Below are 18,277 nucleotides of genomic sequence, written 5' to 3' on the forward strand. Positions count from 1 at the left end.
ACTAATAATTTTTCCATAAGAACATGGACTCGTGCATCGTGTTATGAATCAGTTCAATTAGCCCAATCAGAAATGCAATATGGGAACGCAGTAGGATGTTCGAAATGAACCAGATAGTTTCTCATTTGCAGGACTCCCCTCCCCCGGATATCGCCACGAATACCCACCCGAAATGTATATCCATCCAAGAATTTCTCCAACCCCCGGGGACGCTCTCTCTCATGCCTATCTTCATTCCCCCTTATCTCGTACGGCTCTACTCCTGGCCTTTCCTTTTCTCTGTTTTTTCTTGAAAGGACGGCCTTTCCTTTTCTCGATCACCTTCTATAAGCCACCCCTCAATCGTCCTCCAACCATTGGAAAACATAAGCTTTTGACAATGCCGTCCTACACCCCTCAGTCCTCCTCCCCCACCTACTACCCTCAGAAGAGGGACTTCAACACCCTCCTTGACGCCGCCCGCCCCTTCCTCCGTGAGCAGCTCGAGTTGGTCGACCCCGCCCTCCCCTCCCTCATCACCGTCCTCCGCTCGGTTGGCGCCGGGGAGTGCTTCCACAAGCATGGCTCTTTCCTCTCCCACCTCACCGATGTCTACCGCATCCTCAAGCTCTGGTGCGCCCCCGACCCCGTCGCCCGCTGCGGCCTTCTCCACTCCGCCTACTCCAACTCCTACGTCAACCTCGCCATCTTCGACGCCGGCACCAGCCGTGACTACGTCCGCAGCCTCGTCGGCGCACCGGCCGAACGCCTCATCCACCTCTTTTGCATAGTTCCACGCCAGAGCCTCATCGTGGATAACCTCATCTTCCGCTACTCCGACGCCGAGCTCGTCGAACACCTTGCCCTCTCCGAAGCCTCTCTCCGAGAGGCAAAGGAGAATGGCGTCTTCGACTCCTCGGCGCCATGGCGGAGAAAGCTCCAGTCGCTCCTCCCGGCAGGAGGGATCACGGTGAAGCACATCAAGACCGGGGAGGATCTGGCCGTGTCGAGGAGAATGGTGGCTATCTTCCTTCTGATGACCGTCGCCGACTTCAGCGATCAGTTTTTCGACTACCAAGATAAGATATTCGCCAATGACGATGGGCGGTTCGAGTTCAAGGGGAATGACTGGACGGTGCTATGGCCTGGTACTGGGAAGCCAGGCTTGTGGATGAATTTTAATTCAAAGACCGGTGCGTTGTATACTCTTATAGTGAGGGAGGAGGAGATCTACATGGAGGAGAGAGAGAGAGTAGGAGGGGGAGGTGGAGGTGGAGGTGATAGAGATGAGGAGATTGAGCTGGTGGTCCCACCAGTGTTTGACAACTGCACCAGGGTGTTGGATGCCCAGGAGCAGATTGTTGCAAGGGACTTGTACTGGGAGGCGGTTTGTGGTGACTGGGAGAAGGAGGGGAAGTGGGAGAGGGTGGAGGAGCTGCTGCTGGGAAGCTGTGAGAAGAATCCATTTGTTGGGGAGCCTCATCTGGTGCTGGCTCAAGTGTATTTGAACTTGGAGAGGAATGAGGAAGCTGAGAGGGAGGCGGAGAGGGGGCTGAGGCTGATAATAGAGTGGGGGAGCAGCTGGGACAAGAGGATGACCTGGGAGGGGTGGGTGGCTTGGGGAAGGGTGATGCTTGCTAAGGCGAAGGAGAAGGCATGGCCCCATGCAGCATGGGGGATTATCAATCTTGGACTCGTGAGGTAAGACCGGTTCAGATATTCTCTGTTGTGCTTGCTAAAATAAAGCTTGTAGAAACTTGTTTGTGTTCACGGTGCCCTAGTAAAATAAAACTTGTGGAAACTTGTCTGTGTCATCAAAATTAGATATCCAAAAATCTGCAAGTCTTATAAGCTTGGCGATGCAAAGGTAGCAGTGATAAAGTTTAAGAGTAATTAGTTCAAACCCTTGGCCTATATTGGTCGCCGACGGGATGCAGAGAATATTGATAATATGATAGAAATTTTCGTGCGGTCTTTGTGGTTTGAGATCAACCAAGACATGGAACAGCTTAGGCCCTCTTGTTGTTTCACTAGTGGTAACTACGACCATGGGAACAATTTGTTCTCGTGTGCACTGACACTAAATAACTAAGGGCGCATTTGATTAGCCATTAAAAAATATTTTTTTTTATTTTTAAAAAATAAAAATTAAAAAATAATATTTGATAACATCATGAAAAATAAAAATCAAAAATTAAAATAATTAATTTATATATAAAATAAAAATTTTTTGCATCAAAAATTAAAAAACTCGAACTTTTCTCCCTCGTCAAGCTTTTCACATTCCCATCCTTTTTTTTCCTCCTTTCTCGAATCTTTTTTCCTCATCAAACTCTTCACTCATCATTCTCAAACATTATTTTTTACTTTATAGCAACACGTTACCGAATGTACTTTTTATTTTTTTATTTTTACTCAATAATAAAAATTAAAGATATTAAAAATATTTTTAAAAATTAAAAATATAACCAAATGCAACGTCTGGCCAGCTCATGTTATCACATACGACAAAGCCGTCTTCCTCATCCGCCTCACCCTCCCCACTAAGCCCACTTTTGGTCCATTCGAACCTCCAAGCACCAGCTTCTCCGTTTTTTAATTATTCATTTATTCCCCATCGCCTTCTTATAAGCTCCTCCGTCTTCACCTCACAAGACATAGGAGTTCCAATAATGGCCCCTACACCGACCAGTCAGCCGACCAAAAGGCGATTTAACCCATATCAGTAATGGACCTACCTGATTCGACATACTCCAAATCGACCATCTTGGCATGGTTTGGCTAATAGTTTTTTTTCTCGCAAACGATTGTCAGATAAAGAGACCGCCCGCCCCATCCTATGGGAAGTTTGAAGATTGATTAGAGACACAAGGATAGAAGAGTCCCAGTTAGGGCTCTAGTGGGACTTGGCAACTTCAGAATCACCGCACCAGCACAGATTGAGAAAGAAAATTAAGAGTCCCATGGCCACTTCAGAAACAGGATGGTAGTTGACCTACCTCAGTTGTTGAGCTGTACCACGCTTATGAACTTGTGGCCTCTTCTTGCACTAAAGTATCAATTATGTCCATTAGCGAATTCTCGTCCCACCGTTGCGGTTGTATCATGTTCAACAACACTGCCCTACGAAATATGAATCATGACGTATCCATGCAGGACTCATGTATGTATATGCAGAAAATATACATGTGCAGGACTTACAAATATGCAGCTTCTTGTTTGGGCTAGTACACATGCATATGGTTGAACAAAACCCAACCGAAAATAAATTCTATGTCAAGAATGGAGTGGAAACTATCAGGCTACTTTCAGGTTACTCAAAACTTCTCATGCAGTACACTGCTATGGAATCCAACAGCATTTAGGATGCATTTGGTTATACATTTTGATTTTTAATTTTTAAAAAATATTTTTTATTTCTTTTAATTTTTATTATTAAATAAAAATAAAAAAAATAAAAAAATAAAAAATATGTTTGATAATTACATTGCTATAAAGTAAAAAGTAAAGTTTGGAGATAGCATATGAAGAGCTCGACGAAAAAGAAGAGTTCATAAAGGGAGGGAGAAAGAGATGGAGAGATGAAGAGCTTGACGAGAGAGAAGAATTCAGAATCTTTATTTTTTGATAAATAAAAAAAAATAAAAAAAATAAATTTTAAAAAATAAAAAAATTTTATTTTATATATAAAATAATTATTTTAATTATTTTAATTATTTTAATTATTACTTTTCATGATATTATCAACTATTGCCTTTTAATTTTTATTTTTTAAAAATCAAAAAAAAAAAATTTCAATAGCTAACCAAACGCACCCTAGAGAATCAAGTTGAGCAACAATATATCCATCAACTTTCATGCTGGATCTATACTTGCACATGATGGTGAAATTATAAAAAAAAAAAATCTTCCAGAAGAGCCGTATGTGCCATTTGTATCAGGGAAAGCATTAGTGCGAACACTTCTGCATTCCCCTGTACCCATCTGCACATTTTTATATTCAAACATCAATCTGCCCTCCATCAAGAATACAAAATTCAGCAAAAAGGATCATATCAAGATAATACATCCAAATATAGTCATAATTAAAATATCTGCAAATGATGCTTGGACAGTGTATAGTATACACTGTTATGAGTCAACTTTAACAATTTCTTTTATTCAATAGATGGAGAATAGACCCATACATCAAAAATACACAATAAAAAATAATAATAATGAAGACGGCTCACCATGTCTCGCTATAAAATCTAATTTTCAGTAATTTGACAACAGATGTCAATTTGCAATTTGGTTGTCATGGACAAACATGCGTTCAGCTGCCGAGAGACTAAGAAATGAGCATGGCAAGAACAAGGGGTAAAAAAAAAAAAAGTTCAAGAAATTGTACTTTCTAAAAAGATGATGCTTTACTGATAAGAACAATGCAATCAGCAATTTGGAGCAATGAAACAATTACAATGAGTACTGAAGTTCTTAAACTTCAAGAATATTCATTTACCTTTAGAGCACCTCAGTCTACAATCAAATGGTAGTATTGCATGAGATGAACCATCTCACAAATGAAGAAGAAGAAGAAGAAAGGAAGAAAGAAAGAAAGAGAAAAGGAACTGAAATGATATACACTGGCATGATGGCGTGGGAGTGCAAAAGAACCACGTTCTTGCTCCGGAAACTGGTACAAAAAGGTCACATGAGTTTTCTTGCTGTTTTCCTTTTCTTGCTACTGGAAGCTCTCTCTTCACATAGTCTATACATAAAAGAAAGCAATTAAAACTCACTTCAAATATTTCTATGTATTTGATCTTTGAAATTCCCATATTCAATTAAAGCAGTAAAGAATCACCATTTTATAAGTTATATCCGATCAACCCCAGTAAGCATTGGACAAAAATTGAAATCATTCATCTAAAAAATAATTCTGAATTATTCTACATAACTAATGATCAGAAGATAGCACTAGCTTGGTTCAAAATAAGATTTATATCTGATGCGTACTGCTGATCACACCAAAAAATCAAGCAACTAAAATTAGGAATTTCCAAGGATCAAACTTCCATGGGCCCACTAACGTGAAGCACAAGCATATTATACATACAATTAACATCTGATCTTGAAAAGCGTGGGTGGAAATAACTCCTCTGTAGAGAAGGATATAAATAAAAAAATCACCTAACATAGATATCTGATTTCTTAATAAATAAAAAAAATCACCTGACATGGATACCTGATTTCTTAAGGCAATAGGTCATTGTGTGTGTGTGTGTGTGTGTACGGAAATGATTTAAAATGCAAAAATAACATGAGCGAATATTAGTGTTTACAGACAGCATTACCCTTCCCACATCCGCTTTCGTCTTGGAGTGACAAAACTTGATGTTCTGATATCTTCACTAATTGTAACAGAGCCAGGATTCTTCTCGCGATTTGGAGTCGCCAAATTGCACTCTCTCAACAATGCAGATGTCTGAAGCACATTTGTAGTTATGGAGGCACTTTCAGCGTGTGCCTTAAAATGTTCCATCAAGACAATTCCTGGAAAAGAGATCAGAATGAATAACAAATACTCACCAAAAGTTTATGCATAGCATGAAGTCCTAGATGTAGGATGAAGCCCCTCTTAATGAACCTTAAGATTTTTTACCACAAAAGGTATAAGGGAGATAAATAGCTAATAGATTGCTTGAAGAAATGCATCCCTGATAAAAAGCTATAAATCAACACTTCAAGGCATGCATCGTCCTTCAGGAACAACGATCATCTGCAACTTTCAAAAGTACCTTTTTTTTTCGAATCATGTGATCAAATAAAAGTTTTGAGAGAAAAGAAAAAGGAACCTTGCATTACAAGAAAGACAATAGAGTTAACACTTAGACTCCAAAAGTTCCATGTACAGAAACCAGTTACAGCATCATACTTTTTCTGTTAGTTGGACAGTTGGACAGCATCATACTGTTCATAACCTCCACCTCAAGAATTGAACCTCAAATTAACGCATGAACAACAAAGAAAGAGTGAACTTTCTCCTAAAAGCTGAGAACCATGACATTAAAATGCGGTCCCCTTACCAATATAGATTAATCATTGATGAATGATATTGATTGGAAGCACAAGTACTAATGTTTTATTTGTTTTCTGAATCTGACCTCAAGAAAGCAAAAGGAAAACATAGAAGTTGAATACATGGTCAAGCTCAGAGAAAACCTATATATAAACATGGGAATCACCATAAAAGGGGAAAAAATATCAGGGAGAAAACACAAACTAAAGAAACATTGGTCTAAGATTCCCAATATTATGAAGCTGTCCTTAACTTCATGAATATAGACCTCGAGAAAAAGAAAACATTGACTAAACATCAGCCACAGATCTAACTAATCAACTGGAAAAACTCAAATTTATGTCATTATTGAAGAAAGATAAATGGCATTTGCATCTGTCATCCCACATCAGCACCCTAGGGGCATGATAATTTGATTGAAGCAAAAAATTTTAAGCTTCTGACAGATCCAAGTTAAGTGTTTTGTTGAGATACACCAAAATCGTATGTCATAAACATGAAAAACAAAATTACAGAATTTTGAGTTATGGCCCTTTAAAGTACACTTATGCCCATAACCCAAAAACAGAAATCTTCAAGAGTAAAGTTAATTCTAGACTGAAAGACTCATCTAAATATAAATACATAGTTAACTTCATGCAATGGCTCTTGATTTTGCCGACAAAGGTAAGGGAAACCTTGAGCCTTGTGGAATTCTTCTCCTAATTCCTAGTTGGTAAGGCAATCAGATTTCATGACTGGTTGTCCAACAAAAATAGCACATTGCCGTGTCTCAAACAAATGCTAGCCTGCTCTCGATACCTCCAGCATTGGTCACAGGTACATTGTCAAATGACACAGGATAGCTTTAATTAACGGGTATTCTGCACTATTAGGCCAAAAATTCTCCATATCAATGATAAAAGGGCCTCTCCGATACGTGCTAAACCTATCTCCAGCTTTTATTGTGCCAACTCCCTCTTCCTAAACTTTTCCATCCAATGAAGAAACATTTAGTTCCATCATCCCTCAAGATATTTATCTTCCATGTGATAAAAAAACTCAATCAAGACTATATCATTCAATTTTTTACAACATAATTTAATTTTATTATTTTCCTGCAAAAAGTTTACAGTAAATCAAAGTAAATCTTCTAAAAATGACTTCAAGGTTGCCGAACCAAAAATGAAATCAAGCTTCAACTTATTGACGTAAAATGAATGTAACAAAGTCATCATGTCATACCAAGAGCATGGAGCATCCTCGCATCAAACTTTTCAGCTAGATCTTTACAGCCCGCATTCTTCGCCCTTCTAGTGACCAATTCTTTTAAACCGATAAGAAAATCCTGCGGGAAAAGTTTTCGAAATAAATTCTCAACGGAGTGAGCTTCCGAGTTTAAACTTGGAGAAGCAAAACTTACGAGCTCGGACTCGGAAAGGGAAGAAAGCCACTCCACGTCTTGAGATAAATCAGCCTCGCCGTTTTCTCCGTCGCCGTCCGACCCACGGACGGCGGTTTTGTTCTTCGAGGACGCCATGGGGAGCCAACAAAACGAAGGTTCACGGTGTTAGGGTTTAGGAAGCGTCGGGTTGAGGCTCGCAGAAGGAGGGCAGACCGGATTCGGGTTGGATCCTGTAACTGGATCCGAATACCAAAGTAATACGACTCCGATCTGAACCCGGATTTCCAAGTTTGGTTCTGCCTCTCGTGGAGGAGCGGGCAGTTCATTGGGTTGTCCCAGGCATTACGTCGAAAAGCTTGCGGGCTTCAACAAAGGCATGAAGAGGAAGAAGGCCGAGCCACTGAAGGGGGCGGGCCGGACAGGTGCGCGGCGGCGATCGGGAACAGTAGGCCACGAGGGATGATGAATGGTTGAAAGGTCCCCTGCCTCGGTGTACTACCCGCGTCCGAAGAAGATATGGGGAAGCGAAGAAGGGGCCGGGGAGAGAGGGGCGGGGCGCGCTTGGGAATTGGGAGGGTGGAGAGATAGCGGTCGGTGCAGGCGCGCTTGGGAGTTAGGGTAGGGCGCGCGGTTACAGGCGGCGAGAGAGCGTGGGATGACAAGTGATGAGCGTGAGAACTGCTATTAATCAGGGGTGCGCATCGCTCCAGGTTTGGGTGGGAGTGGGATGCTCGCCCGGTTCCGAAATGATCTCACTCGGTTTTCAATTTCTGGAACCAGAATCGTACTGACCGATGTAAGAATCAGCCCCACATGATTCAATCGAGATTTAGTTGCTTCACTTTGGTTTTCAAATGATTCTGTGAAAAAATAAAGACTTAATCACAGAAAAAAAAATTTATTTGATAATTTTTAATTTCATTCTGAATTTGAATTTGACGTATCATCAAACTTCCGAAAAAATTTAATTCGTATCTTGGCCATGCATTCCGGTTGCTATCATGGAAAAGTCACATGTATTCATGTGACATAAATATGCAGTAGATAGAGCTTACGTGACAAGCAACTTCTCCTCCTTCTTCCAAGTAACTTCTCCTTTTCTTATCTTCTCTTCCTATTTTCTACCTACAACCATTCTTTGCTGCTGCTCAGAGATGGATACTATTATTTTATAGTTACTAGGGATGATAGATAATGAAATCAAAAACTATTGAAACATGTGGATTTGTCACGTTCCGAACCCAATAATCGATTCGGATACGTGATGGCCGCACACTTCTTAGAGTAAGCCCTAAAGAATATGCAAGACCAAAAATAATTCATTACAACCTCGACATCCATAATATCTAATTTCAATAATAACTTGTAAAACTTGCATAATTACAATTGAAATTCTTTCAATCCTCTAATCAGATATCATAATACTCTATCTATACATCTGCTCATCCATAAATCCATACCATAGCCAATCATTAACATCCTGTAACTCTGAGAAGAAAAAAAAAATGAAGGAGTGTTAGCTTTACAACCCAGTAAGAATTTTTATATCACACTGATATAATAATATAATCTGAAAATAAAGATAAGTAATAAAATATAAAATTGGATGTTCAATATTTGGAATAATGCAAACATCCATAAATTTTCTGTCTTATTAAAATAGATGCATCATCATATGTTAACAGGTGAAATACTTTTGTTCAACAATTATTTCATGTCTTATCTTTCATTTCTCTTTTCATAATCACATAATTTTTAACATTTTTTTTTTGCTCTAGACTAACCAAGTTTATACCTCAGTCATCATCCGAATCAATTTTTACTTAAAAGCCTTTCAAGGCTGTCCCAAGATGAGCTTCTGGCCGGCTGTCCCATGTACAAAAATCTGTGAGAGGCTGTCCCAGGCATAAGCTCCTAGTAGGCTGTCCCAAGCATGAGCTCTTGGCCGGCTGATCCACCTATAAGTCAATAGGGGTTGTCCCAGGCATAAACTCCTAACGGACTGTCCCAGACATAAGCTCCTGATGGACTGTTTCACATGACAAGACTAGTTCATACCATATCTCTTTTTTTCATTTAATCATTATGTGTTGATTTCATCAAATCAATTCCGACTTACATTATGATCAATTTAGATATGTCATATCCATATAATTATGCCATCAATCTCTGATACATATATATTGACATAACATACTCATGCTCAAAATCATATAAGCAAATAATGATGTCTCGGATATAGCAAATTCATCGATCTCAAATCCAACGATGCAAAACCAATGATGCAAGATCAACGGTAAAATAGCATATATAATAATGATTATGTATGGGGATTCTTATCTTTACCGATGACTGATACAAATACAGAAATCAATATTCTTTTTTGATTTATGAATTTCTCTAACTAAGATATTTCACTTGACATCTTATGCAGACAATCATATCTCTTCATGACCCTGATCAAATACAAAAATCATATATGAAAAAAATTATCAATAATTGATCATAATAAAACAAATCTAGGACCTCTCTTAGGATTACCCAAAATCATGATTTATCTAAGTATCTGGACCATCCATTGGTCCACAAGACTTCTAGAGAGAGAAAATTCATGAAGAGAGAGAGAATTTTAGAGAGAAAAAAATTTAGAGAGAGAAAGTAGAGAGAGTCTTCGTATTCTTCAGATGAGGTAATCATGATGAGATTCATCAGAGATCATATCAAGATGACTCAATATGGATTAACCATGATTGATGTTATCAATTTCGAACATGGATCGAATCGGGATCTAATCTACTGCATAAATTTCAGAGCAATCTTTGGTTATCATATTTTTATCTCAAGTTTATCCTAGGATCTGTGATGCAATCAAAGAGAGAGAATGACTCTAGAGAGACAAAATCCATAAAGATAGAGAAAAAATCTAAAGAGAAAAATAGAGAGAGAATCTAAAGAGAGAAGATGGAGAGAGAAGGTAGAGAGAAGAGAGAGGAAAGAGAGAGAAAAAAGAGAGAGAAAATTCTCTCATTCTTTTTTTTATTTTTTTCTCTTTCTCTTTTTTTTTCTTTTCTCTTTTTTTTTCTTTTTTTTTTTCTTCTTCTTCTTTCTTTTCTTCTTTCTTTTCCCGATCGAACAGAGGACGGACTGAGGGGGGTTCGGTGGCTCAGCTCTGACGAAGGGTGGCGGCATGGCCGGATGTCCAACAGCAGGTGGAGGCGGTGGTGGAGCAAGGGATGATCGGCGGCAAGATTCGACCGGCGAGAAATCAAGAAGAGATCGAAAAAACAGGGGACTGCCACTTTTTCTTATGTTTTCCGATCATTGACCGGTCATCGATGGCCGATACCTTCAGGGAAGAGAGATAAAGGGATGAGGGTCCTATTCTAGGGATGAGACGCCGTAACCGACGGTGTCGGTGGTCGAAAAAGAGAAGAAAGGATCCAGTTCAAACAAAGCAAAACAGGATTCACCATTTTCATGAATTTTCCGACGATCCCGAAGGCCAGCGAGGGTGCACGCAGCCATGGAAAGGAGAAAAAGGAAGAAAGGAAGGAGGAGGAAGGGCTTACCTCAAGTTTCAGTAGCATCGTCGGCTCCAATTTTCGACAAGCATGAGTATGGGAGGTCACAGCTTCAATGAAAGAAATCAAGGAGCAAGGAGAGGGAGGAAGGCCGATGGAGGGTCTTAGGGAGGGGGAGGACCTATTTATAAAGAGCCCTAGGACCTCCGATGGTCCTAGGACTCCCGGTCCAAACGGGACTTGTCGGAGAAGAAGACTCCTATCGGGAGTCTTCTTTCCGATTTTTTCCTCTCTTTTTTTTTGTGGGCTTCTCAGGTTTTTAGGCCTGGTCCAAAGCTCAAATGGATCGGGTGTTGCAGGATCAAGGGGCGAAAGCGTGCGGGGTTGCCTCTATACCCGTCGGAGATCTAGTGGTAAATTTTATTCCAGCATAGCTACCACCTTCGCCCCTTCCATCACCCCCTCCTCTTCCACCTCTCCTGGTCCTCCGACATGACTGCTCGCTTCCATTTCCCACACTAAACTCTGCCCTCTACTGCTCTTGTTGATGCACTTGATTAGTTTCCCATTGTCTCCTTCTCTAACAGCAGCATTCTTGCTATCTCCCTTGACAACTGCACCCATCCCTCTCATTGCTCAGAATCAATTCTCGAATGGCCTTCTTTTCCGGTTCCCACTCTCCTCCCCCATCTTACCTCCTACTTCTCCCTTGTTTCAATCTTATCGCTAGCCATGGCTATAGTTTTCTATTTCTCGTCCTGTTTTGCTAACTATGTCGAGCCCTCTATTTCAATCACATTAGCCAATGCATTGCAATTTGGGGAGTTTGATGTCAATCCATCTCTTTCCTCAATGCAGATGCCCTCCAGGGGTGAGCTCCCTTCAAGCTAAATACTAGAGAAAATGGACAGCAGCTGTGGCAGTGGTGCCATTGGGCTGCTCCAATCATCAATTTCATTCATATAAGCGGTCTGAATTGAAATTTTTTAATAGTTTGATGATCTGATTGCATTAAATTAAAGTTCATGATGGAATTAAAAATCTCCAAATAATTTTAATTTTTTTTATAATTTGAATAAACTTAAATTATATTATTATAATTTGAATCACAACAAATAAATATAGTATATCCATTGACATTTCACATCAATCAATTAATCAAATCAAAAATATTTATAAATCTAAGGTTTAATGTGCAGCAATTTTAAGCCACATTGAATTGATACCATGCAAATAATAATTGGTATACATATAGCTTTGATCATCATTTTTGACTTATCCCCAATATGGTGTGCACTGAGGATGATTAATTGATGATGATGGAAAACATTGATTAGTCAGGAGAACTTTGGTTAGACGGCAACAAAACCAAAACTAGTCTCACTCACATGCACCATGAGGACTAGATGTCCTTTTGATTATGGTGAAGCTCTTTTGATGATCTTTGGACCTGGGAACTTTTAATGTACATTTTTATCTTTCTATGGAATTATTGTCAGCCCACTCAAAAAAGATCATTGACAATTGTAAAATATACCTAATCTAGCCTATGATTTTATATATTCGATGGTTGATAAAAGATTAGTTCAAATTAGATTAGGTCCATGATCAAACTTTTTGATTTAACAGATTATGTGGGCTGAGTCCAGTCAAGTGCATGTATAATTTGATAGCAACAAAAAAAATTTGAATTCAAATTGGATCCAAATCAAATGTAACAAACTACCTTTTAATTACCATATAACCAATACTATTAATTATATAAGATAGACAATAAATAATATTACACTTTCAAAATTAATAAAAATATAAAAATAAATTTAAATCTATTTTCATGTTAAAGATATTATTCATATAAATTTTTAAATCATAATTTAAATATCCAAACAGATTTGGATCCAAACAATATATCGGGTTTGGATCGAACCGGATTAAATCATAGAATAGAAGATGCAAAGTTAATTGATAAATCAAATAGATCTAATCAGACAGGATTATAATTCAATAAATTAGATCTAATCTAAAAAATGCAACGAACCCAATTTTAAAATCCAACCTAGCCTATGCACCCTCTAAAGTGGATCGAATAAAATCTATGTGAGCTGAGTCGAGCGGGGTCATGGGTCAACCTGGCCCATTTGTGGTGTTAATCTCAATCGTCCAACATTCAAGAAAATCAACGGTCAGGAGTGGAAGAAATCAGCCCCTTCCTCGATCCCACCCAGTAAAATTTAAAAAATTTCCCTCCCGACAACATTTAAATAGTTTTCCCGCGGTTTTTCGACCTCAAAGCGCAAGCCAAACGAGCAACCATTTCGAGCCCTTCCCTTCTCATAAACCGCACCGTTGGCCCCCCAACCCCATCAAATCCTCCCGCTTCTTTCGCTCTAGTGCTCTCTCCCTTGTTCTCTCCTAATTTCTATATCTTGGGCACTAGCAATGGCAGGAACTTCATCGAGGAGTCGCCCTCCGGGGGCGCGGAAGAGAGTGGAGGCCTAGACTAATACGCTGAAGCGTGCCAGGGATTGGAGCGCGTTCACCAGATGGTACTCTCCTTCTCCTTCCTTCCAAGTTTCTATTAATTTTCTTTGATAAGATTCGTTTTACCAATTAAGCGTCGTTTTACCAATTAAGCTACACTTCTCTCTGGATTCTTGCTTTCTGTTGGGTGATCAACCATTTGATGTTAATGATTCATTAGCTCTGATTTGACTGCCGTGAAGCATGTAACAAAGATGTTCCAGTGGTTCTCATTGGCATGCATAGTTGCAGCCTTGATTCTAAGATCAGAATGAGCTTAGGTATTCATCCCTCTTATAGTATCTAATCTCACGTTGTATCCTTCCCTCCTTGCTTTGCAGTGGTCTATTACGGTTCTCTTACGATTTCCTTCCCTTAAATCTATTGAAACAGAGGCTCAGGCTGTTGAGAAAACAGCTGAGGTTAAGAAGCCTGCTGAAAGGTACATTCTTACATGGGCAACCCTTGTTTCGGTTTAGAATGTGTGCTTAATGGCCACCGATATCATCTAATGGGGGGTTTAAGGAGGATGGCATCATCTGAGCACAAGGAAAGAAAAGGCAAGAAAGACAAGAAATTTAAGGATCCCTCAATGCACCTTCCATTCTATAACATTTAAGGCAAGAAAGACAAGAAATTTATGTACCATTCTATAACATCTTCATTTTTGTGAAATAATTTACATTTGTCTTCTCTTTCTGGTATGGTCTTGAGTTAATATTAAATTTTTTATGTTCTATACTTCAGGGATGACTTTAGGAAATCATATCAGCAAGTCTATCCTGATTCCAAGACTTTCTACGGTATGAGTCATCCGTAACATGTATCTGCATTACTCGAGTTTTTGTTACTAATTCTCTCACTGATCGATATAGTTGGTTATAAATCATGTTGCAAAGGACGGTGGTGAGAAGTGGAAATCCATGAGCGATGGGGTAAGTGTGAAGAATACTGTTTCTTTTAGATGTTATGACCTCTTTTTTTTCCTTTCTCCTTTGAAATGCTTTCGCTCGATATGTTCCTCATCTCATGGTTTGGTAAAAGGAGAAGAAGCCGTATGTGGACAGAGCAGCAGAGCTGAAAGCAGAGTATGAAAAAGAAGTGGGGAAATTAAGTTAAGAAAATGAAGAAGAGATATGCACCGATATTGTCTTCCCTTTAGTTGTTCTTATTTCTTTATATCTCTTGTGAAGGAAGAAGAGTGAGCAGCAGATGATTTTGATGCTGGGAGGATCTTAGAGAGATTTCTACCTGCAATTTTTTATGGGTTTCTTTGCTTGCATAGAGGGGTTTTGTCCTTCTAAAGTTGCTTATTTTTCAGTAAGCAAATATTGAAGCTATTCTAAGTAGGTAGCCTTTCATTTAGATAGTATTAGTAATTATATTCCACATTATATGCATCTCAGCTTTTTTCCAACCTATCCTGTGTCACATGCTAAACTTGTTCTAGCTTTTGTCCCGTGTTGATGCATGGATGTCCTTTGTTCTTTCTGTTTTGTTGTGTTGTGCGCTGCAACTTGTTCAGCATCTATGCTGTATCCAGGATATGGCAACCATTCACATGAGATGAATTTTGAGCCTCAACTCTATATCTTGAGAACTTTGGGTCTCAATTTCAAGTCCATCAACTTATGCTTGTTCTTTGTTAATTACGTTTGGTGCATAGAATGGAATTCTTTGACTTGCTGACTAACTTTGCCTTCTATATGATCGGCACCACCTTGCATGCACTAAATTTGAAACTAGGGAAGCTATCTAATGAGTAATGATTATGCATGTACAATTATAAATCTAAGAACCAATGCAGGGCATATACATGCTTGTGCTGCTTGCCTAGCTATCATCCATAATTTGCTTTCTATTTTCATATCCTGGAGAGAAACATGTCATGCATCACATTTGATGACAACAGAAATTGATTATTTCTTAACTTTTCTTTCGAACACTAATAAGTCTAAGTACATGGCTACTGAAGAAAAAAGAATGAGCATTGTATATGTGAAAAAAAAGAAGAGTAAAAATCTTCATAACAAAGTAATACCCTCATTTCCCTCCCACTGATACTGACTTGGCATGAGGTTGGCCATTTGATAGCTGAGTGAGCTTTTTGCCTCCTAGTTTCTTTCACCTATGAAAGCTTCTTGCAAGGTGGCAGAGGTTTGCCGCAGAGGCATAGATTATGTGCATAAGCAACAACAGGAAAGATGTTGAAGGGCCTTGCTTGGGGTATCTGCCCACATAATCTATTAGCCCTGAAGCTTGCATGCTTGATGTTCACAAGTGTAGTGAAACTCATTGGTATTCTCCCTGTAAGACCATTGCTTGACAGGTCCAGCAATTCCAGCCTCACCATTTGGCCCATGCTTGCAGGTATTATCCCTTTGATTTGATTCCTAGAAAGATCCAGCCTCTCTAGGCTAGTCAGCTTCGAAATGGAGCTTGGTATTTGGCCTGTGATCCCATTCATTGACAGTTCAAGTGATTTCAATTCCATCCCTTCACTGAACTCAGGGAGCCCACCTGTGATCTTGTTGTGTGAGAGATCCAATACTTGTAAAAAGTTACTGCCATTTTTTAGGAGACCTGAAACTGACCCATAGAACTGATTGGAATGGAGGTCAAGCATGGTGAGACCATCTGGCAGCACAATGCTTGAGATGTTGGATCTAAGCATGTTGCTGGAGAGTTTTATTTCCTGCAAACTTGTCATGTTGGTGAAGAACTTGTCAATCCCCCCTGTGAGATAATTCTCAGAGAGGTCTATGGAGTTTAGGGAGTCCGGCAGTGTAAAAGTTGCAAGGTCTCCCCTTATATTGCAGCCTGCTAGGTGGAGATCTCTGAGCCCTCTGTTCTTTACCCAATGTGGGATGGCTCCCAATTTCAAGCTATTGTAGGACAGGTCTATGGATAGAAGAGAAGGTAACCCATTTGCTAGTCCACTTGGTAGGGAACCTGAGAAGCCGTTTCTTGAAAGATTAAGGTACCATAGCTTTTCTAACTTTGCAACTGACTCTGGAACGGAGCCAGTAAGAAGATTATTACTTAGAGACAGGGTATTGAGGGACCTTAGCCTATCAATCTGGCTTGGGATTTCACCTGTGAGCTTGTTGTAGCTCAATGAGATGTCCAAGGCGTTAGGCAAACTACATAGAGACACGGGTATCCCTCCCGAGAACTGGTTGTGGGAAAGGTCCAAAAGGGTCACGTTCTGAAGCTGGCCTAGAAAACTAGGAATTCCCCCAGAGAAAGAGTTGTAGCTGAGATCTAGAGATTGCAAAGCATGAAGATTTTTATAAGTGGGTGGTACTGGACCTATTAGAAGATTCCTCCCAACATTAATTTGAAGCAGACCACCAATAGACCCCAGGCTTGGAGGCAACTGGCCTTGCAATTGGTTCCCACTCAGTGAGAGGGCCTTCAGGGAGGTTAACCTCCCCAAGTTTGAAGGTATAAGGCCTTGAAGCATGTTGCCCTCAAGGTAAAGCTGGGTGAGGTGGGCCAACCCTGACAAGTTCTCAGGAATGATACCTCTAATTTGCTTCATTCCACTGATCACCATCACTTCCAAGAACTGGAGGCTACCCAAAGATGGGGAGAGAGTGCCCCTCATGAAAAGGGCTTTACCAGCTTCACCTTGAGGCCTTTCAAGTTGCAAGCTAATGATCCTCCCTGTTGTGGGATGGCATTCTATTCCCTCCCAAGCTCCACAGCAGTCAAGGCCAGTCCAGGAGGACAGGATGCCTGTGGTGTCCATTGAGATCCTGGCTTTGAAGCTGAGGAGGGCTGCCCTGTCTGCTGGTGAGCAAGGGGGAAAGCCATTTTCACCACCTCCTTGAGCCAAGGAATGAGATGGGAACATAACAAGACATGTAAAGCTGAAGCAAAGCTGCAAGGCCCATTTGGAATTCTTCATTGTAGCAGTGGGGTTTGATTTGTTTGGAACTGTGGTCGAGGGAATATATGGGACTATGGGAGCAGGTGGGAGAAGAAGCAAAGGGAATGGGAGAAAGGCAAAAGGGAGTTATTTTGTTTCTTAACGTAGGGAAGAAGGCCTGATGATGAACTGGAGCTGCTGTCTATTTATAGGGTATGGGATGACTTCTTTTACTTTGTTCACATGTACTTTGGTGAAACATCACGAGGGTTATAATATTTTTTGAACGTTGGAGCGCACTGGTTTTGAAATTTTTCCCATCTATGAATACCAAACTAAACAATATTTACACCAATCAAAGAGGGATTCAGTAAAGCTCAGAGACTGGTGGTTTAATGGCCTCATGGAGATGACTGATGCTTTCTTTTGTGGCTTGGGTCTTATTCTGCTACGCGTTCATGAAGCACCAAAAGGGCATTGATGCGTGTTTTCCTTATTGCTTTTGATATCCTTTGCGTGTGAAATGTTGCAGAGTCTATAATATAATGTTTCAGCTAAAGGTACGACAGATATAAAGAGCGTGATGAGAGGTATCACATAAAGTGTTAAGTCGTTAGATATTTATAATGGATGGTCTCCCTTAATTCACGAATATCTAATGTTCCAATTGAATGATTATGATTTGTGGTCCTTATCATACACATACCTGAGTTTTTTATGCTTATATTTGCCGGCTTGGCATTACAAGTTTTAAGCTTCTATGTGGTGCAGTTTTGAGTCATAAAGATAGGCAAGTTTTGTGTTTCTACTGCTTTATCGTCCATGTTTAATTAAAGTCGTGCAACATTGACTCATGACAGATCCTTTGTTAAATGTGATCCAGATCATATGCCAATCTGATTTCTTTCCTTTGATTTATGCTCTGCAAGACTTCTATA

General features: G+C 39.8%; 3 protein-coding genes and 1 long non-coding RNA gene across 6 annotated transcripts; 2 read left to right on the plus strand and 2 right to left on the minus strand.

Annotated features, from left to right (window-relative positions):
* The first annotated feature begins 286 nt into the window (after positions 1 to 286).
* On the plus strand, positions 287 to 3,185 carry LOC105055461 (uncharacterized). Of its 2 annotated transcripts, XM_029267683.2 has the most exons (2): positions 287 to 1,680; positions 2,794 to 3,185. In XM_029267683.2, the coding sequence occupies exons 1-2, from the start codon at positions 380 to 382 to the stop codon at positions 2,795 to 2,797; spliced, it is 1,305 nt and encodes a 434-aa protein (XP_029123516.1). In that variant the 5' UTR covers positions 287 to 379; the 3' UTR covers positions 2,798 to 3,185. The 2 variants fall into 2 exon arrangements, with proteins under 2 accessions (XP_029123516.1, XP_010935577.1); XM_010937275.4 differs by lacking the exon at positions 2,794 to 3,185 and having other exon boundaries at positions 288 to 1,780.
* Positions 3,186 to 4,416: 1,231 nt separating this feature from the next.
* LOC105055459 (uncharacterized) lies at positions 4,417 to 7,903 on the minus strand. Its single transcript, XM_010937274.4, has 4 exons — positions 7,443 to 7,903; positions 7,265 to 7,367; positions 5,316 to 5,514; positions 4,417 to 4,729 (listed from the first exon to the last, which is right to left on the minus strand). The coding sequence occupies exons 1-4, from the start codon at positions 7,557 to 7,559 to the stop codon at positions 4,669 to 4,671; spliced, it is 480 nt and encodes a 159-aa protein (XP_010935576.1). The 5' UTR covers positions 7,560 to 7,903; the 3' UTR covers positions 4,417 to 4,668.
* Positions 7,904 to 13,283: 5,380 nt separating this feature from the next.
* Positions 13,284 to 14,854, plus strand: LOC105055458 (uncharacterized). 2 transcript variants are annotated; one of them, XR_012135966.1, is made up of 4 exons: positions 13,284 to 13,491; positions 14,213 to 14,268; positions 14,341 to 14,400; positions 14,510 to 14,854. It is a non-coding gene; the product is annotated as an uncharacterized lncRNA (long non-coding RNA). The 2 variants fall into 2 exon arrangements; XR_002165799.3 differs by lacking the exons at positions 14,213 to 14,268; positions 14,341 to 14,400; positions 14,510 to 14,854 and adding exons at positions 13,647 to 13,746; positions 13,859 to 14,085.
* Positions 14,855 to 15,306: 452 nt separating this feature from the next.
* Positions 15,307 to 17,902, minus strand: LOC105055535 (uncharacterized). Its single transcript, XM_010937367.4, has one exon. It carries the CDS (start codon positions 17,376 to 17,378, stop codon positions 15,594 to 15,596), a length of 1,785 nt encoding a protein of 594 aa, XP_010935669.1. The 5' UTR covers positions 17,379 to 17,902; the 3' UTR covers positions 15,307 to 15,593.
* Positions 17,903 to 18,277: the final 375 nt, after the last annotated feature.

Source organism: Elaeis guineensis, chromosome 12, assembly GCF_000442705.2.
Source record: "Elaeis guineensis isolate ETL-2024a chromosome 12, EG11, whole genome shotgun sequence".
Taxonomy (NCBI): Eukaryota; Viridiplantae; Streptophyta; class Magnoliopsida; order Arecales; family Arecaceae; genus Elaeis; species Elaeis guineensis.